Genomic DNA, 20,490 nt, shown 5'->3' with positions numbered 1-20,490 from the left:
TTTTTTTTTTTTTTTTTTTTTTTTTTTCAGAACTGGGGATTGAACTCAGGCCCTTACGCTTGCCAGGGAAGTGCTTATTCTACTGAGCCATCTCCCCTGCCCCTCAGGTTTACTCTTGAACATTAATTTCTCTTTCATAAAGTAGGAGATAGCAAAAGGGATCCAGACACACACTGATGGTGCTCCCAGGAGGGGAGATGAAGTGAGGCATCATTCATGAGTTCATGAATAAAGCAGGGAATTCATGGATTCAAATGAATTTATGATTGAATCAGAAAGACATATAAGCTAAACTTTACTTTGGTTTTCTTTTCTGGTTTAATTTTCTGTTCTAAAATAGTAACATTAGTACATATAAAAATAGTTTGCTTTTAATGTCAAAGTTTGTTTTGAAATATTCAGAACTTACAATTCATTGATAAAATTATTCTATAAGAGAAAAAGAATTACATATACAGAGAGATATAGTGGTCTAAGTTATAAACTGTAGCTATCACTTTTTCTTGCAACTTGACCCTCTAAGTTTGAGAGAAAGTAGAAGTTTGGCATTCCTTATCAGGAAGTTGTAATGGTCACTAATGATGCAAGAACTTTTGGATCACGTGGTTGTATTTTTATCTTGTGTTTAGAAGGGACTTCTTGTTTGTTGCCTTTGGGTGTTGCATGTAGGTGCTTTCTCTTGCTATAAATATGCTCTCAAGGAACTGACACTACAGTCTCACTCCATTCGCACCTAGCTTGGGGTTCTTAAAAAGGCATTTGGCTTCTGAATGTATTTCGATGTCATAAAACCTTCTTGCTCCATATGGTCTTCTCTTGGCACATCAGAAGGTGCCTGCAAAATAGGTTTGCTCAAGTAATTTACTGCATTAGCTCTATGTAACTAAAAAATGAAAGTTTGTTTCTGTCACATGAGTGCCCCTTTTCTCCATAGTTTTAATAAAGCTAGGAAATCATCTTGAGGGTTGTAATGAAAGAATAATCTGATTCTTGATTGGTTTTGTTACTTTAAACTAATAATTTGGGAACTTACTGTGATTCATTATTGAATAAAATACTTTTTTCATGAATGTTACAATGAAGTTATTTGGAGTTTTAAAAATATTAATGATTAGTACTTGTTTTTTTGTAACTTATTGTCCTTTATTAGTTGGTCATTCTGTGTAAAGAATTATACTAAAATGACTCTTATGTGGGAAGATGGCATTGACATAAACTTACAGATTTAGGGCCACATTTTTAGAATGCTGCTAGCATATATAACGTACCTTTGGATGACTGAACCCTGAAGGTGTCCATGGAGCACGAGCAGATGGACGTGTTGATGTCATTTTCCTAACCTGGGATAGCAATTGCCCTTTTTACTCTCTCTTTGAATATTGAAGTCTTATTGTTCCAAAATAAGTTTGTGTATTTTAATAATTTTATAAATCATTTTATATATTTCATATGTGTATAAAAAGTGATCTTTTATTTGATTAGGTATACAAATGACTCATTTCTAATAGTGAAACTATTAGTTTTATACTAAGGAGGTGTTTTGTGGACTGACACCTAGCATAAACAAAAGCAGAAAGAAACTGAATTAAGCTGATCTAATCTTGAAATCTTGAAGTTAAGATTAGCTTTTTATTTTTAGTTTTCTGGATTCTCATGCATAGTGGAGATTGTAGTCTAGAATGTCTTAGCAAAAAATTGGCAAAAAGTTTATTTCACCACAGAGTTGTTGTTTATCTGGCAAGTATAGAGTATGCAGTGATGAATAAGCACCCTCATTCTCTAGGAACTCAGTGATTTCCCAATGTTATAAGCACAGAGAAAGTGCTTTGTGCCTGTTTTTATGAGAACACAAAGAGAGTTAGTTAATTTTAGAATATTGGGAAAGGCATTCCTAGGAAGATGGTACCTGAGAAGAGCTTTGACAGACGTTACCCAGATGAAGAGTTTGGAATAGGGTGGGAGTAGGGAGGCTGGCACAAGGGTATCCTGGGCAGAAAGAGCAAGCAAAGGCCAGAAAGCATGGACAATCATGGAGAGCTCTGAGACTTGTAATTATATATTGCTGGAGTTTAAAAGAGCAGTGTTGAAACTGGAGAGAAGTAGGAAGGTCCTACTTCATATAACACCTCTGTATCATGAAAAATAATTTGGCTTTATTTGGATCAGTTATTAGGCTTTAGCAAGGTGGTATTGAGGTATTGTCCTTATTGGAATGTATTTAAGTACTTTGTGCGGTTGAATTTGAGAGAAGCCTGGAGTCTGGCAGACCAAGTGGAGGTTATTGCAGTCACGTAGATGATTACAGAGATGAATTAAACAGGAACAGCAGAGATAGGGTTGAGTTAGAGAAATATTTTGAGTTCAGAGTAGTGAGTCCTATTAACAAATTAGAAGTGGGAGGGTAAAAAATAGGGGAGTTACAGGGTGGAATAGTACAATTAGAATGACAGCAGTGACCGTTAGTCCTTTAACCTGCTTCATTGATTCCAGTTCAGTGCCTTCATCATCCCTCTAATGTTGGATTCTTAGTTTTTGCAAGAAAATGATTTTTTTTTTTTTTTTTTTTTTTTTTTCCGGAACTGGGGATTGAACTCAGGCCCTTGCGCTTGCCAGGGAAGCGCTTATTCCACTGAGCCATCTCCCCAGCCTAGAAAATGATTTTTTGCAAGAATATTTTTAGCAACATTTGCTCTACAAATAAGGATGACGTTTGTGGGAGAAATTATGTGTTGGCACTACTTAATTAATATAGGAATATGTAAAAACAAAATAAGGAGAAACATACAAAACGTCAATTTTCATGGTAGGGTGAATGGTAGTGTCTAGTATTAGTCATCTACAAGTGATTTTTCCATTTTCTCCACATTTGTTGAAGAGGCTGCATGTTTTCCTGTGTATGTTCTTGATGTCTTTGTTAAGAATTGGCTGGTTATAAGTGTTTGGATTTATTTTTGAGTTCATTATTATATTCTCTTGTCTCCATGTCTGTTTTTCTGCTAATGCTTTGCTATTTTGTTACTGTGGCTTTGCAGTATATTTTGAAATCAGGTACTGTGATTTCTTGCCTCAGCCTCTCAAGTACTGGGGTTATAGGCATGCACCACTATTCCTGACTTCTGTGGGTATAATTTTGAGTACTATTTTGAATAAGAGATGTAAGAGTTGGCACTCTTCTCTTGTTCCTGATCTTTAAGGAAATGCTTTTAGTTTTTCCTTGATCATTTTGTTGTTGGCTTTGGTTTGACATATATAGCCTTTGTTATGTTGAAATATGATCCTTATATATTGAATTTATTCAGGGCTTTTACCATGACAGAATATTGAATTTTATCAGTTGAATCTATTGAGATTCTCTTGTGTCTTTTCCACATGATTCTATTTATGTGCTATATTATGTTTATTAATGTGGATATGTTCAGTTAATCTTTCATCCCTGGAATGAAATCAACTTGATTGTGGTATGATCCTTTTAATATGCTGTTCAGTTCAATTTGTAAGAATTTTATTGAGGTTTTTTGCATTTGTGTTTATAAAGAATATTGGTCTATAGTTTTTTTGGTCAGGTCTATATTGGGTTTCAGAGGTAAAAGAATACTAATTTCAAAATAATGAGTTTACGGGAGTTCTTTATCTTTCTGTTCAATGGGCTAGCAGCAGGAGCATTAATATTCTTCGACTGTTTAGGAGAATTAGTGCTGTATCCATTTGTTTCTGGGATTTATGCTGGACTTTATTACTACTTCAGTCTCATTGCTTGTTGTTGATCTACTTACCTTTTTGGCTCAATTTTGCTACGTTATATATGTCTGAAAACTTGTCAGCTTTTTTTCTAGATTGTCCAATTGATTGGTGTATAGTTTTTCAAAATATCCCCTAATCAATATTCTTGGTAGAAGGGTTTTTTTTTTTTTTTTTTTTGGAGGCTCGAAATGCCTTTAGGGCATTTCTGGTTTGCAGTGACTGTCTGGGTTGGAACCCCAGAAGCTTGAGCTTGAGGGCTTTGTTTAAGCAGGCACTTAAACAACTGAGCTACTGGGCAGGTCCCCCCCCCATCAAATTCTTAAGTCTTCTTATGTTTGTATAATTCTGTGATTACTCTTGCTGTGTGGGGAAGATGGCCACACTTAAGTTGATCATCCACTGTGAAGTTTGTGAACAGAATTTTTAAAAATTCAGTGATTCTGTTGTATTAGTACACTTTCTACCTCTAATTTTATATACTTGGACCTTATTGTTTTTGTTTGTTTAGCTAAGGGTTTGTCAATTTATCTGTTCAAGAAACCAACTCTTTTGATTACCTTTTGTATACTTCTTTTCTTTTTTACTTCATTTATCTCTGCCATGATTTTTATTATTTCCTTCTGTTGATTTTAGATTTATTCTTGTTTTTGTAAGACTTTAAAAGATACTACTAGATATCTTTTTAAAATCTTTTGCAGTCTTTTTTAAAAAAGATGTAGGTATTTATGTGTAAGTTTATCTCTTAGTATTGCTTTTGTTTTATCCTATAGGTTCTATTATGTGTTATTTTTATTTTCATTTGATTCTTGAAATTAATGACCTATTAATGATCCAAAAGTATATTCTTAAATCTTATGTTCGTATAATTCTGTGATTACTCTTGCTGTTCTTCCTCATCTTATGATCTGATAAGATACACAAGATTATTTTAGTTTACTCAATTTGTTCAGACTTACTTTATGGCCTAATACAGTTGTACCTTGGTCCATGAACTTAATTCATTCCATGATTCTGGGGAAGATGGCTGCATTCATGTTTGTGTGGGGAAGATGGCCACACTTAAGTTGTCATCCAATGTGAAGTTTGTGAAGCGAAGCAAAATTTTGCCAAATGTTTCTGTTTGCAATCCAACTAGTTTGAGAACAGAAGTATTTGTGAACTAAGGAACCTCAGTACTGTATATAATCTCTTTTGGAAAAAAGTTCTATGTACTAATGAAAAGAAGGTGTATCCAGCTGATGTACAGAATATTTTATAAATATCTGCTAAGCTGTTTGTTATAATTTAAATCTGATACCAGTCTTTTGAATTTTTCTTTTTTTTTTTTGCTCTGGAAGATATTTGCTTACCGATGAGATTGGGACATTGAAGTTACTCACTGTTGCTGTATTGGGGCGCATGTCTCTCTCCATGACTGGTAGTGTTTGTTTTATATGATTTATATAATTTGATGCTCTGGTGGTTCAATGCATATATGTGTATAATCTTGGCATCTTGTTGGTAAATTATTCCTTTAATATGTAGTGAGCTTCTAACAGATTCTGTATTGAAGTCTGATTTATCAGCGGTGAGTATAGCTCCTCTTCCGTGCTTTCAGTTCTATGTGTTGATGCTTTCCAAAAAGAAAAAAATGCTTTCCAGATCATGTGTGTTGGAATATCATTTTTCATCTTTTCTGTGTATATTTTTGTTCATAAGGTGACTTTCTTGCAAATATTTTTGGGACAGTTTTTAATCTAGTCATCCAGCTATTTAATTGGTCATTTAAGACCATTTACCTTCAGTGTTATTATTGAAAGGTATGTACTTGTTCCTGTCACTTTAGTGTTTTTCTTCAGGATGTTTGAGTAGTCTGTGTTCATCTCTTCCTCATTTGTCCCAGAGGTTTGATGTTTTAATGCACTAATGTTTGATTGTTTTCTGATTCTCTTTTGTTTATCTACCTCTGTAGTGTTTTCACAGTTGTATTTTTTTTTCCTCTTTGTGTATGAAGGAAGTATCTTTTGCAGTGCTGGTTTGATGGTTATGAATTTCATTAATTTATGCTTATTTTGGAAGTTTTCTCTTTTTATTCTATTTATCTTTTTTTGGGCAGAACTGGGGATTGAACTCAGGCTCTCTTTTTATTCTGATGGATAATTTTGGTATCATAATTGTCACAAGAGACAGAGAGCAACATTCAGTAATGATAAGAGCAGCAATATATAAGAAGCTGTAACAGTTATAAACATGTATGTCTAATATTGGGACACTTAAAAGTATAAAGCAGACATTTTCAATTAAAGGTAGACATAAGCAGCAATACAGACAGAGACTTCAATAATTGATTTTCAATAATGGGTAGAATCTAGGTCAGCAGTTTTTACCTTCAGCTCTTAAAGTATGACATTCCATGTCCTTCTGGCCTTTGGTGTTTTTGCTGAAAAATCTACTATGGCTCTCCTGTGATTGGTGCTAAATAGCTCTGTCTCACCCTCTGTTCAGGTACCCAGAGTCTCTGTACTTCTTCAAGTTTCTGTCTGTTCTCTATTGAATTTCAGTGTTTTCCCACAGTTCCTCCCCTTGATGAGTGGCTACTCAACATTGTGTTGATTTTACCGTAAAGGTAGGCAAATAGTGTGTACCTCTCATCTGGTCTTGACACTCCCTGCTTGTTTAATTTCTGATCATCATTGTTTTCTTAATTAATCAATCAGTTAGCTAGATAGTTTATATTTACTGAGTGAAAAAGTTGAAGATAACACTTCCCCTGTTGACAGAGTCAGTAGATGCTTTATTGGTTTGAATCTCATTTGGTTGCTGCATTGTGTTTGGTGAAGTTTTTTTCTCTTACTTTTGGAAACTTTTGTGTTCTGTGTAGTCATTCCATTCTACTCTTCCTTTTGTTCCATTACCTTTCAAACATTTAGGGAGCTTTTTCCCCATTTATTAAATAACTACAAGTTCATCACAGTGATTCTCTTTGAGTTAATCCTTTATGCTGGTTAGTCCAAAACATTTTTATAGCCTGTTGTTTTTCCTGAGCTCTTAGATGTATATAACACATCCATGCATGTCTATATTGTTAATAGATTCTTCTTTCTGGATGTGTTGTAGCTCAGTGTATTCAGAACTAGACTTTTTATATTCATCCTCCTTATGTTTAAAGATGATTTTTGTTTTATTGTGGTTTAAACACATAACATGTCTATTATGTTAACAAAACTTAAGCATATAATACACTAAAAATATATCATTGCAAGTGTAGTGTTCTTCAGTAGATTTTCTTCCTACTTAACTAAAACTTTAGGCTTGTTTATGGTGTTCCCATTTCCTTCTGCCCTAACACCTGGCATTCACTCTTCCATTCTTTGTTATGAATTAACTGTTTTATGTATGTATCTATTTATTGTTTCACTTTTAATTTTTTAAAGAGTACAAATTAGAATTAAAACAAAAAATTACAAGTGATGCCAAATTTCACTTAACAAAGTAATATGAATTCCACAGTATTTATTGTAATACATAGTGTTGTCTTCCAACCAGTTATTCATAGCACTAGAAATATACATGTAAAATTGGAAGAAAGAAAAAAAGAAAGAAATGTGTAAGAAATTAAGAAGAGAAAAAGTACAATTGAAAAAAGGAGGCCAGACAAATTAAAGCATTAACTGCTTTGTTCCATAGACTAGCAGAAATGCACAGCAGTTGTCCAAACCATCCTGCTTACATACAGAGATAAGTCTCTTTCCCGGCCTCCCTCTCCTCTTCTCCTCCTCAACTCAGTAACTCTTTCCTTTGAATAAGTTCATTCCCTGTTCCCAGTATCTATTGTACCCTTCACATTCCATTTTTCTCTTCCAGGATCTCATACTAAGGAGACAATATGATGTTTGCTCATGTGGGTCTGATTTATTTCATTTAAGAGTATATTTGCTAGCTGCATCCATCTACCAACAAGAGACTCAAATTTATCCTGTTTTATAGCTGAATAATACTCCATTGTTTAAAAATAACACATCCTTCTTATCCATTCTTCAGTTGATGGGCATCTGGGTTGTTTCCAGGATTTAGCTATGACAAATTGCATAGATATAAACATGGGTGCACATGTATCACTGTGATATGAGGGTTTTAGTTCATACGGAAAAATATGAGGCAGGGAATAGCTGGCTTAAATGAGATCTTCACTCCTAGTTTTTTAAGGAATCTCCACATTGATTTCCATAGTGATTGTACCAGGCTGTACTCCCCCAACAGTGCAGAAGCGTTCCTTTTTCTCCACAGGCACTCCAGCATTTGTTATTAGCTGACTTCTTGATGTTAGCCATTTCTTCTGGGGTGAGATGGAATTTCTGTGTTGTTTTGATTTGCATTTCTTGAATGACCAATGGTGTTGAACACTTTTTCATGTATTTATCTGTCATTTGTATTTCTTTCTATGAGAAGAGTATAAGTATATTCATCTCCGATGCCCATTTTTGGATTGAGTCTTTGAATATGGGGAGGCAGAGGATGTTTTCTTAAATTCTTTTTATGTTCTAGATAAGGCTTTTGTCTGAGGGAGAGTCAGCTATAATTTGTTCCCAGTTTATTTATAAATATAATCATAAATTAGTTGTTACATTTTGTATCATTTCAGTTTTAAATTTGTTAAGGCTTACTTTCTATCTTGCATCCCATTCTAGAAAATGTATGTGCTTGAGAAGAATGTATCTTGTTCTGCTCTTTGGTGGAATTTTCTCTGTATACATTAGTTAGGTCTATGACCGGGTAGTATTGTTCAAGACTTCTGTTTACTTAACTGATCTTCTGTTTGACATTCTTTCTGTTATTGAAAGTGGATCATCAGCCAGGGATGTAGCTCAGTGGTGCCGCACCTACCTAGCAAGTGCAAGGCCCAGAGTTCAATTCCTAGTACGAAAAAGAATACAGTAAAAAAAAAAAAAGAAAAAACAATCCCGGGGGGGGGGAGGAAAGTTGATTATTCAAGTTTCTGTATTGTAATGTGGTTTATTTCTGTCTTTAATTTACCTTTATATATTCATATTAGCTTTATATATTTTGATGCTCTAATATTGGATGCATATATGCTTATAATTGTTATATCTTTTTATATGTTGGCCCTTTTATCATTATATAATGTTATTATGTGTCCCTTGTGACAGTTTCGGTTTAAAATATTTTTGTCTCTTATTCTGTTATCTTAGTGAATGGTGCTAGCATCTATCCAGCTACTCAAGCCATATCTGTCATTCTTCACATTCTCTTCGTAGTTACTTGTTATTCTTTTCTAAGAATGCTTTCTCCTTTGATTCTATTATGATCTTACTTAGGGACCTGATATTTTTCTTACCTGGGTTATTGCAGTATTCTTCTAACTAGTCTTCCTGTTTTCAGTGTTGAACCCTATTGACTGGTGTGTCTTACTGCTTTTACTCATATTTCAAATTTCATCCCTTAAATTCTCTTAATGTCTCCCAGTTATCTTCTTATGGCTTGTATTTCTTTAATTTATTATGATATAATAGACCCTCACTGATGTGCCTCAGCTTTACTCTCTAGCTTCGTCTGAAACTTTCTCCCACCCTTATGCTTCATGACTTACCATACCAGCCATTCCAAGGTGTTTCATATCTTTGCTCTTTTTTACTCTTTGCTTTCCTTCCATTATGAAAGAGGAGAAATTTGTAAAATGATGGAAGAAATGTGCATAGATCCTAGCAGATAATCTTTTAAAAGGGTGGAATGAGATGTCGAGAGAGTTAAATGAAGATGACTCTGAGATTGACCTGACTTGTGATGTTGACATTCTAGCAGAAGTAAGCACGTTTTGTATGACTGAGTTTAAAGTGTATACATGAAATATTTTTCTTTAGCAGTTTACATAACATGTGCATTGGAAAAAAAGTGATGTTAAATCTTCTAAAACTAATGACTCCAAACTGTCTATAACAATTATAAGTAAAAATTACTATTTTTTAAAATTTTTATTTAGTACAGGGTCTACAGGGTCTCACTACATAGATCAGACTTGTAGTGATCCACCTATTTTCAGCTTCCCAAGCACTGGTATTACAGGCATGCACCACAACGCCCACTCTCAGTCACCATCTCAGCATGTCTCAGGGTCAGGGCTGGCACCAATGGCAGGCCGGGGATCAAACCCTGGCCTCTGTGCTCTGCCTAAGCAGGCACTTTAGTCTGCTGAGCTATCTGGCTGGCCCATAAAAATTACTATTAAATAGTTACTACAGTTTTGCTTCTGGTCTTAGTGTACTTTTAAGTGTTTCTCTAGTGCTAGATGTCATTCTTTTTAATAGCAATGTTTTCACAGCAAATAAAGTGAATTCTGGTTTCTTTTAAGTGAGAGTACTGCATTATTAAGAAGTCAGTGATGAGAGCCAGGGACACATAGCTCGGTGGCACAAACACCTCCCTGGAAAACACAAGGTCCTGAGTTTGATTTCCAATACCAAAAAAAACAAAAACAAAAAACTGATTAGTGTGTATCAGAATGGGGCTGGCCAGGCAGCTCAGCAGATTAAAGCACCTGTTTAGGTAGACCCAGGGACTGGGGTTTGATCCCCGGTGTGCAGTACCAGCCTTACCTCCAGGACAGGATACATCGATTGACACTGGGTGTGGTGGTGCGCACCTGTAACCCTTGTGCTTGGGAGGATCACTACTTGTAGGGAGACCCTGTACTAAATACATGTAAAAAACATGTAGACCCTGTTACTAAATACATGTGAAAAAAAGTATCAGAATGTGATACAGAACTGGTATTGGTTGCTAAGTTTATTTCTTGTTGTATAAAACTTCTCTTTTAGACTCGGGAACAGGAAGAATTGGAAGAAGCTTTAGAGGTAGAGCGACAGGAAAATGAACAAAGAAGACTGTTTGTACAAAAAGAGGAACAACTGCAGCAGATTCTAAAACGGAAGAATAAGCAGGCCTTTTTAGATGAACTGGTATGTACAGTGCCCATTGTGATTAAAAATTACTCCTTAGGGAGGGCTGGCCAAATAGTTCAGTGGGCTAAAGTGCCTGCAAGCAGGGGCGGGGGTTCAATCCCAGGGCCTGTCATTCTGACCCCCCACCCCGGGGTGGGTGGTGCTGAGAGGGCAGTTGAGACTAGGCGTGGTGGCGGGTGCCTGTAATCCCAGCTCTTGGGAGGTTGTAAACAGGCAGATCCCTGAGTCCAATCTAGTACTGAGACCCTAAACACCTTATAGACCCTTCCCTAAAATGCAAAAAAACAAAACAAAACAAAACAAAACAAAACACCAAAAAACCCCCAAAAAACATTACTCCTTAGGGTTTATTTTTCCTATTTACAATGCTGATGGTGGCATTTAAGTGACATTTACCCACTGTTTGATAATTACTTATTGATACTAATATATCTACTGTTGAATATTAAAGTCTCCCCCACCCCTAACTCCTCACCATTTTATGCTCATAATTCCATGGGTTAAAAACCCAGATGGAGGGTCAGGGAGATAGCTCAGTAGAATAAGCACTTGCCTGGCAAGTGCAGGGTCCTGAGTTCAATCCCTGGTACTGCAAAATACAAAACAACAAAACAAAACAAAAAACCCAGATGGAGCTACTTTTCCTTCTCTAGTGTATTCTCAAGGCATGTTCCATAGTTTCTGTAGCCATGTAGCTGTACATTTATGTAGTGTTTCAGCTATAGAAAGAGATATTTTCAGGAAAATGTAGGAGCTGCTAATGTTTCAAGGCATGGGCTGAGAAACTATCGTTATTAGTAAGAAAGCCCAGTCTCTTTCAAGGAGAAAGAATTATAGATACTTCCTCTGAACTTCTTCCATCTGGCAGACGTAGTGGCTCATTTTAGTGTATGTGCTGCTGAAGTGAGTATGTCTTTGGTTCTTTTTAATCCACATACTGTGTCCTCAGAAAAAATTCTATTCTCCCAAAACCTGGCATAATAAAAATTCAGTTGATTCTCTGTTTTCACCTTAAAGAGCAGTTAGTGATAGGAATTATGAAAATGACTAATTGTAACTTCGTTTTACTTATACGCTTATTGTGTATATCCTGTCACTTGCTATGAAGGATTTGAGATGATTTGCCATAGGATATGGTGGTATTTGTGGACATGGCACTGTTTGTGGATCTTAGAGAAGGCTGTAAAAATGAGGTGATAGTGTATTTTATTTCTATTCCTTTTTAAAATGTCTTATTGATATCTTTTATTTTCAGGTGAGAGGAAAATGTAACTGATGTAACCTGGTATATTCTCAATAGATTACTTATATATTTCTAGCTGACTAATTAAAACACTGTTTTCAAAGTATTTCCTCTTGATTAATATTGCTGGTCTATTAACTAGCTAATTTTTAAATATTTTGATTCTGCACTGAAATTTATAGTGATTGTGGTAGCTCTGTGACAATTGTATTTCATATTTTTGCGTGAAAAATATGCTTCGAAAAATTGTGGTATTGTAATGGTTGTATTAGTAGTCGTTAACTACCGAAGTAGCGGACGTTACTGATAATAGCAATGCTAACTAAAGCCTTGGAAGTTTCCTCGAACTTGATATTATAGTTGAGGCTATTACTCTGTGATAGTAATATAACAAACCAGGAAGGCTTTTTCTCTATAAAAATCTTTTTATTTTTATTTTTTTCTGTTTTCGTCCATATAAATTCCTTCTATGAGAAATTTCTTCAGTGTTAACATGCTCAGCTTCCATAAATGACTTGTTATTGTGTGATGGGATAAATGTATACATGGTTTTGGTCAATAAAACATTTAAGCCAATTAACCAGGAATAGAAAGGGACAGTAAGATGAATTAAGTTATAAATAGGTGAGAAAGTAAAGAAAAAAATAAAGGTAAGGGGATTATGAATTTTAGATAGAAAATGCTTATCCTAGAACCCTGCTTACTTTCTGTGGGTGGAATGTGAATTTGGTTCATCAAATAAGGGCAGCAACATATGATATACAACAGCGTTTTCCCAAGCAACTTCAGGTAGTTGTTTTTGAATGTAGTAAGTGGCAGAACTGCTTTAACAGTTGGAATACGTGTTGTGTCTTATATTTTTATAGATGTGTTTTGTGAGAAATTAAAAATGTGAAGGAGTGATTTAGTAAGTATTGATGCTATAATTGTTGTATTGAAAGATTCTTTTCTAGTCACTTTACAAAGAGGAACATACTTTTTTGGGAGCAATGCTTTTCCTCTGTACATTGAACTGATTGCTCGCAAATATAGAACCTTGATATTAGCTGAATAGACAATACTATTTTGGTATTTTATGTTTTGTGTACAAAAGGTTTCCAAATTTTAAATTTCTGTAGCTTTGCATGGCAGTTATTTTTGCATATCCTCTTAGTCCTCAAGAGAACTAAGCTTTGCTGGCTCATTGAGCTGCTATTGGCATGAAGTGCCCCAGTAACTTAGTGAGGCATGAAGCGAGATGTGAAGCTGCCAGTGTTGTACATTGTGTATAATCTGGAGTTAATATTAGATTTTGTGAGCTTTTCCCTGACTTCCTGTTTTCTTCACCTGCAAGTCATTATTGAGTATATTTTCCTCACTATTTAGGTCATGTAACATGGTTGTTAAATAATTCTTAGTAATTTACTATATTCATTAGTACAATTAATTGCCACAGACTGGTTTAGAATACTATTGCAGTTTTGATTTCTGGTTTCCATTTTAAAATTTATTTTTAACACTTTTAGTTTTTAATCTTTGCTGAACCTTTTGTTATAAATGTTAATGTACTTTAAGTTTTTGTTGACTAACTGAATTTATTAACTTTCTTTTATTTCTTTTTTCTTGGATTTTTGTAACTAGTGAAGGAATGTATTTTCATGTGTTACATTTTTTATTAAAAAAGATGATGTTGTTTACAAATATATCTAGGAGGTTAAATGACACTTAATTTACACCTATACTGCTTATTGCAGTTTTTTTTTACTCCTCCTTTTCAGTCTGGTTCTTATGCCAAAAGTTACTTTTTAACCTTTAAAAATCATGGGTATGGAAAAAAATCATTGGTATCATATGTGACAGGATTTTAATGTTATGGTCTTAATATTTATGGCATAGTATTTGCCATAATGTTGGCTAAAATACATACATTTATTTAATCTTACTGTACATTCATTTTTTAACAATTTAGAAAAATATTTTTATTCAGGTTATGTCTTCTTTTTTTTTTTTTTTTTTTTTTTTTTTTGTGGCCAGCTCAGCCCACCCTGGGGGTAGGGCTGGCACCATATGTGGTGCTAGGGAGTGAACTGTGGTACCTGCAATTATTTAAGCTTGCCTAAGCAGGCGCTTTAGACCACTGAGCTATCTTGCCGGCCCCCAGGTTATGTCTTATTAAATCTTTTTATATTCTTATTTGGAAATTTTTTCCAGTTTGTATCTCAGATTTTGTATGGGCTGAAGTTGTTGTGAAATGCAGTAGCTGATTTTTATTAGAAATATTGTTTGCCAGATGGCTTACTTAAGTCCGTTAAAGTAATCTTTTAAAAATGGCCATATTAAACCCTTTAATGAGTATTACAGGCAGTCTTATTAAAATTTTTAAAAATATTAAACAGTGTGCCTTCAGGCATTACTATAGGTTATAGAAACCTTTTAAGGTAAAATGTATCACCAAGAAGAATGAACTAACTTGAAAGACTGAATCTTCATGTTACGTGTTCTCCACAGCATGTAGGTTTCACCTAGTTTATTTTATTCTTTAAATATTTTTGTCATTAAATTAAGCTCAAGTAATTCTAATGTTAACATTCATAAAAGCTTTCAGCTTCTAAACTTTTGTGTACTAAAGTAGAATTACCTAGATTTAAATTATATGCCTTAATATTAAAATTAGTTGTAAAAACCCAGAATATTTTATAAAATTCAACTATTTACACATTTTAGAATTCAGTTCTTCTATCTGAAGGTGAAACCAGGATTAAAACAAGCCAGTTTTGATTAGCAATTTATTTGAAGTAAATGTATTGTCTTGCTTTTAATATAAGCATTTTTAGTTTTTAGAGTTAATACCTGTTATGGCTGAGCATTTCAGTTCATTTTGAATATAAGTTGGGAAGCAATGATTTAACTTTTTAGCCAAGAAATTTTTTTTTCTATGTTAATTTCTGCAAATGAAAAGACAATTTTGACGACAGCTCATTTAAAATGTTTACTTTAAAATCCCTAATCAGGAAATGTAGAGTAGTTGCAGGGTTTCCCAGTAATACTGTTACTAATGCATGACTAATGCTTTGTTGTAAAATAGGAAAAGTATCAAAGATACTCTTTCATTATTGCTAAAGCCTGTTATAAGTGGTTTTCATTTTAACAAGGATCTATTCTACAAATAAAATTTGTGTTCCTTTACTTGCTTTTAGAAATTTTAATCTTTGTGACACTGCTCTGTCAAAACATATATATTATGAAATATTAATGTACAACTTTATCATAGGACAATTCTGTTAACTGTGTCTCTTGAATTATTTCTGTATGGCGACCTTAAATCCTGTATGGTAATTAGTCACATTTGTGTCTAAAAATTATTAAGTTTTTAGATTTGAGAAAAATTTAGAAGGGCTGAGGCAGAGGAGTGCTGCAAGCTCAAGGCCAGCCCGATTTACCTAGTGAGTTCAAGGACAACCTGAACTGCCATGGTGAGACCCTGTCTCAAAAAAGCAAATGAACAAAAATACAAAAAAGCAACAAAAAAAAGAGAAAAAAATTAGAATCTGGTATATTGCTTGTTTTCATCCTGGGAAATGTTAGCAGTATAGTTTCTTCTGGATTAAATTCTGAAAGGCTATTATTTGAAAGATATGTATCTTAACACTATGTTTTTGCATATAACTTAGTATAGAGATAGAAATGTTTTCATACCTTCACTGTCATTTATAAAGAATATACTGTGTGTGTAAGAGAAGAGATTGGGAACAGGCTAGTGAGCAAGAGCCAGGGAGAGAGCATGACCCTCCCTCCAGATTTCCCTCTGCATGCATTTCTGCATTCTCATTTAATTGAGAGCTTGGAAAAGAAGAAGTCTTGAGTATCATTTAGTTTAGCTCTCAGCTTCCCAGCACTTTAAACATGTAGGAAGACCTCATTTTAACTAGGTAAATAACAGCTTACATTTAAGAATTAGTCACTAATTTGCTTGGGATAGTGGCCCAGATTTACTATCAATATAAACTATTGAAAATATTTACAATTTTTTTACTGAATTTCAAAAATTTAGATTGACTTTTTAAAAATAAGAGAGAAATAAGTAAAAGAGAAAATAAGTATACATTGGGTTATACTTACAATAGTCCCCTTGTATGAAACAGAACAAGGATCATTTCCAAACAGCCTCAGGTGAAATCTAATGGGAAAAGATTTCAAACTGGTCTGAATTCACTGGTAAAAAGAATGTGTCTTAGATAAACATCTGATCTAAGTTATAGTAGTTTGTACTACTATTTTTGTGATTAGCTTCTAGTTTTCTTTTTAATAAATATGGTTGGTGGCTAGATGAAATAGGACTTATTTTATTATCTTTAATGCAGATTTTATAAAAATACTTGTTTGCAACTTATTTTGATTTATTAGTCTATAACAGCCTTTTCTTATAGAATATTGATATATTTTTTTTAATATTGGTATTTTTTATAAACTGTTCTTTATAAAATGAATATTTAGTTTGACATCAGGTGCTTATGAACAAGAGCATACTTGAAAATAAAAGCCTTGTTGCTCTTTAGGTTTTCCTGTTTTAGCTTTCGTATTGAGTTTGATCTTTTCTTTCAGGAGAGTTCTGATCTCCCTGTTGCTGTGCTTTTGGCCCAACATAAAGACAGATCTGCCCAGTTGGAAGTGCAGCTTGACAAACCCAAACCTCTGAAGCCAGTCACGTTTTCCACAGGCATCAAAATGGTGAGCCTTATTTTATTTGCTTATTTGAAATGTTTTTTTAAAGGAATATGTTTTATAATTGTGTTGATTTCCACCATGAACTGAAAGGTTTGGTTGTTTAAGAATAGGCTGTGTTGTAGGCCAGATGTCTGGAAATATGGATGTGCATTCTGTAAGGAAAATGAAAAGTAATAATTTCGCACTACACATCTTAATTTTATTGAGATGTATGGCTTCTGTGTTTTTTATGTATTTAAAAAAATTTTTTTTTGAATGAAGTTTCTATTTTATTGGACATTCTGCATTAGAAGTTTTTGGTCTACTCTTAAGAAAAAATGACTTTATGATTACCATATTTCATTTCCTGCCAATACATTCGTCCTGACTTTTGTAAACTATTCATTCAATTGTTTGAGCTTTCTGCCAGACTAATGTAATGCCTAGTACAGCGCCTGGTCAGTAGAGCACTCAGAAAATTTGAATGAGTGAGCAGTAATCCCTTAATTTAACCACGGTTCACTGACTGCTTCTCAGATTTAAGGTTTTCTCTTTCCTTACAACTGTGCCTCTCCTTTGAGGGTTATCACAAATGCTGCTCTCTAAGTGAAACAGCGAGCTTGGCTTGCCACAACACAGGACTTCTTCCCTGAGTCTCCACTATACTCGCGCTGGGTCCATTTCACATCTTCTGGGTGGCCCTTCATGAGTTCCTTTGCTCCTCAGGATTAGGAACTGCTTGAGAGCACGTGCCTGGTCCTTTTTCTCTGTATGTCTTCAGCATCTAACACTGTGTATGGCTCATGCCTGCTGGTCAGTGAATACAGCCATGTGTCATTTAACAGGGGGAGTATGTTCTGAGAGATGCAGTACGGACAGTTGCGTCATCAAATGAACTTCTAGCAAGGACTGACAGGAACCCACATGGTATAGCAGACTCTCAACATGGCCTCTTTTTATTTTTAATCTTAGCACTTGTATCGGCACTTCCTTTTCTGTGTTTATCGTGTGTTTGCCTACACGATGACCGTACACACCATGGGAGGCTGGTATGTGCACATAACACGCGTTAATTCTTTTTTAGTTCCCCTTGCCTCCCTCTGCCTCCGTCTCTAGTTCCTTCTTCTGTTTCCAAAGGCTCTGTCTCCCTATTTTGTAATCTCTTGGACTTTCTGGCCTGGGCTAGGACTGGATCTGTTCTTCATATATTTTAAATTTATAGTTTAGGAGAACATTTCTTAAGAAAAAAATGCATAATTTTTTTTATTTTTCTTTTCTTTTCTAACTTAATTTCTTTTCTCTGAGCTACAGTGTATTTTATTTTCTTTAATTATTGTTTTTAATGTATGTAGTACAGGGTCTGTAGGGCCTCGCTTCACAGATCAGACTCATAGTGATCCTCCTGTTTTTAGCCTCCCAAGCACTGCAGTTACAGGCGCGTGTGTGCCACCACTTGCTGTCTCGGCACACCCCGGGGTGGGACTAGCATGGCAGTTGGGGATGGAACCCCAGTCCCTGCATCTGCTTAAGCAGGCACTTTGATCTGCTGAGCTATCTGGCTGGCCCTGAAAAGTGCATAATTATTGCAAGAGACATATTAATCTACTGAAATAAAATAGGAAAGTAAATGTATAAATTTATATTTTCCTCTGGAGAGTTCTCCTCATATATGTATTTTTAATATTCAAAAACCATTTATATGGTGGTATACACCTTAATCATAGTACTTAGCAGGCTTAGGCAGAAAGATCATTGTGAGTTTAATGCTGACCTAGTTTTATATGATTACAACACAATCTTGGACTATATTGTGAGACCCTGTCTTAACCAAGAAACAATAAAGCCATTCTAATGAGAGTGATGGGAATAAAAATAATAAAAGCGAGTTTTAGCTTGTAGACACTTTTAAAGATAGACTAATTTTAATTTTAAAAGTAGTTTAACTATTATTAAAAAGAATTTTATAAGCCACTGATACACTTGGGTACTTTTATCAAGTTACTTCTGTTTAGGAATTATATATTCTGTCATATTAATTTTGTGTTTGACACCCAGGTTTTTGAGATATAACCATTCTAAAGTATATAATTTTCATATTGTTATGTTTTAAAATAATCTGATATTAGTTTAAAAAGTACAGCAATGTCATGAAATTATAGATGAGGACTTGGACTTTGGAACCAAATGGACTCAATATAACACTCACCTGCCTCATTTACTCATGTGCTTGTAGTGAGCACATTTCTTAGTCTCTGTAATATGCCCTTTCCCCTCAGCTTTAAAGTAGCAGTGATGATACCTGGCTCAGAAGCTTACTTGATTACCTGAAAGGAGATGTGAACAGAGTGCCCCACACAGTGTCTGACAGATAGTGAGCTCTCAGTAAATGAGGCTAGTTGTTACAGGTAATGTATGAGCTGATAACATAGATGACTATACCAGTTTATTACATAAATCTTTAATTCTACAACTAAGTCTAATGAAAATGATATTGGAATTAGAGTAAGAAGAATTACATTTAAATTTTGGCTCTAATTTAACTGATTGCATGATATTGATCAAGTTGCTTATTTTCATTATTTTCTATAAAATAGGGTTATTTCTCACTTCATCACACTGCTCTAAAAAGTAAATAATATGTCACTGTTACGGTTTGTGTCTAGTTATTCTCCCAAGGCTTCATGCAGTCATGGGGTGGCTTCTGGAATATGCAGTTGATTCTTGATCTAGTGCTGGGATTGTGGGTGTTGGTGCTGCAGCCTGCCCCAGGGCAGTACAATGTAAGGAGGGGAGAGAGGCTAGCTAGCAGCTGAAGCTGCAGCTCCTCCCTTTGCTCTTTGCTGTTTTCTGCCACCATGAACAATTGCCTTCTGTCTTGTGCCACTCTGCCTTGGAGCCAGCTGAGTATGGACTGAAACCTCCACTAACTGTGAGCTAAATAAACCTTTTCTTCCTTAATTATGAATGTTGGATATTTTGTCCCAGCAATGAGAGAAGAGTAACAGAGACAGTACCTTGGATATTGGCCTAGACTTACACAGTTCAGTAAGCATGAAATAATGAAATCAGCATTCTGCAGATCCTCTTAATTCCCAAAGGAAAGAAACAATCTGTAATGTTGAGTTTTGGAAGGTAGTAATTCTACAAATATCTAATATATTTATACACACGAGTGCTGGTCAAAGTTTTTGGGTTTTTCCCTTTACTCTGTTTCCCTTTAGAATATAAAACTAAACCAACTCAAATTTTTAGTTTCAGTTTATTTTGAAATGATAATTTTTAATATATATTATCAAGTTTAGAGAATAACATTTCTTATTTAATCTTTTTATGCTCAGATATGTTCTCTGTATTTTTCTTTCTCAGTATAGATTGTCCCAGTATTATTAATCCTTGCATGATCCTTTATATTAAGGACTATATTATAATTATATTGAAATTATCAGTTTATCTTTCTGCTTGTCTTTATCAGTTTATATGTTGCTACTAAGCTTTCCATAAATCTTGCTTGGAAGCTAGATAATTGAGTAGATGGATGAATGCATGGATGTACGAACGAATAGATAGTTGGTTGAAATTGGGCCATAATTTACCTGTTTATTTATTTATTTATTTATTTATTATTATTATTATTATTTTTTTTTTGGTGGCCTGTTCAGCCCACCCTAGGAGCAGGGCTGGCACAACATGTGATACCAGGAATCAAACTGCGGTCCCTGCGAGCTTAAGTTTGCCTAAGCAGGCGCTTTAGGTCACTGAGCTATCTCACCACTGGCTCAATTTACCTATTTTGAAGTAATCAGTAAAACCCCTTCACCATTTTAATGCAAGTACCTACTACTTTCATATTTTAATAAATTATATATA

At 34.5% G+C, this 20,490-nt stretch overlaps 1 protein-coding gene across 1 annotated transcript in view; it reads left to right on the top strand.

Moving 5' to 3' along the window:
• Window positions 1–20,490, top strand: part of Mnat1 (MNAT1, CDK activating kinase assembly factor) — a 328,673-nt gene that overhangs the window by 138,663 nt on the left and 169,520 nt on the right. Inside the window, exons 5-6 of the mRNA XM_004624809.2 lie at window positions 10,554–10,694; window positions 16,522–16,647. Of these exons, the coding sequence (XP_004624866.1) occupies window positions 10,554–10,694; window positions 16,522–16,647 (267 nt within the window). The remainder of the gene's footprint in view (window positions 1–10,553; window positions 10,695–16,521; window positions 16,648–20,490) is intronic.

The sequence above is a fragment of the Octodon degus genome, unplaced genomic scaffold (assembly GCF_000260255.1).
Source record: "Octodon degus isolate 3935 unplaced genomic scaffold, OctDeg1.0 scaffold00007, whole genome shotgun sequence".
NCBI classification, from domain to species: Eukaryota; Metazoa; Chordata; class Mammalia; order Rodentia; family Octodontidae; genus Octodon; species Octodon degus.
Note: the sequence above shows the minus strand (reverse complement) of the source record. Positions and strands in the feature narration are given on the sequence as shown.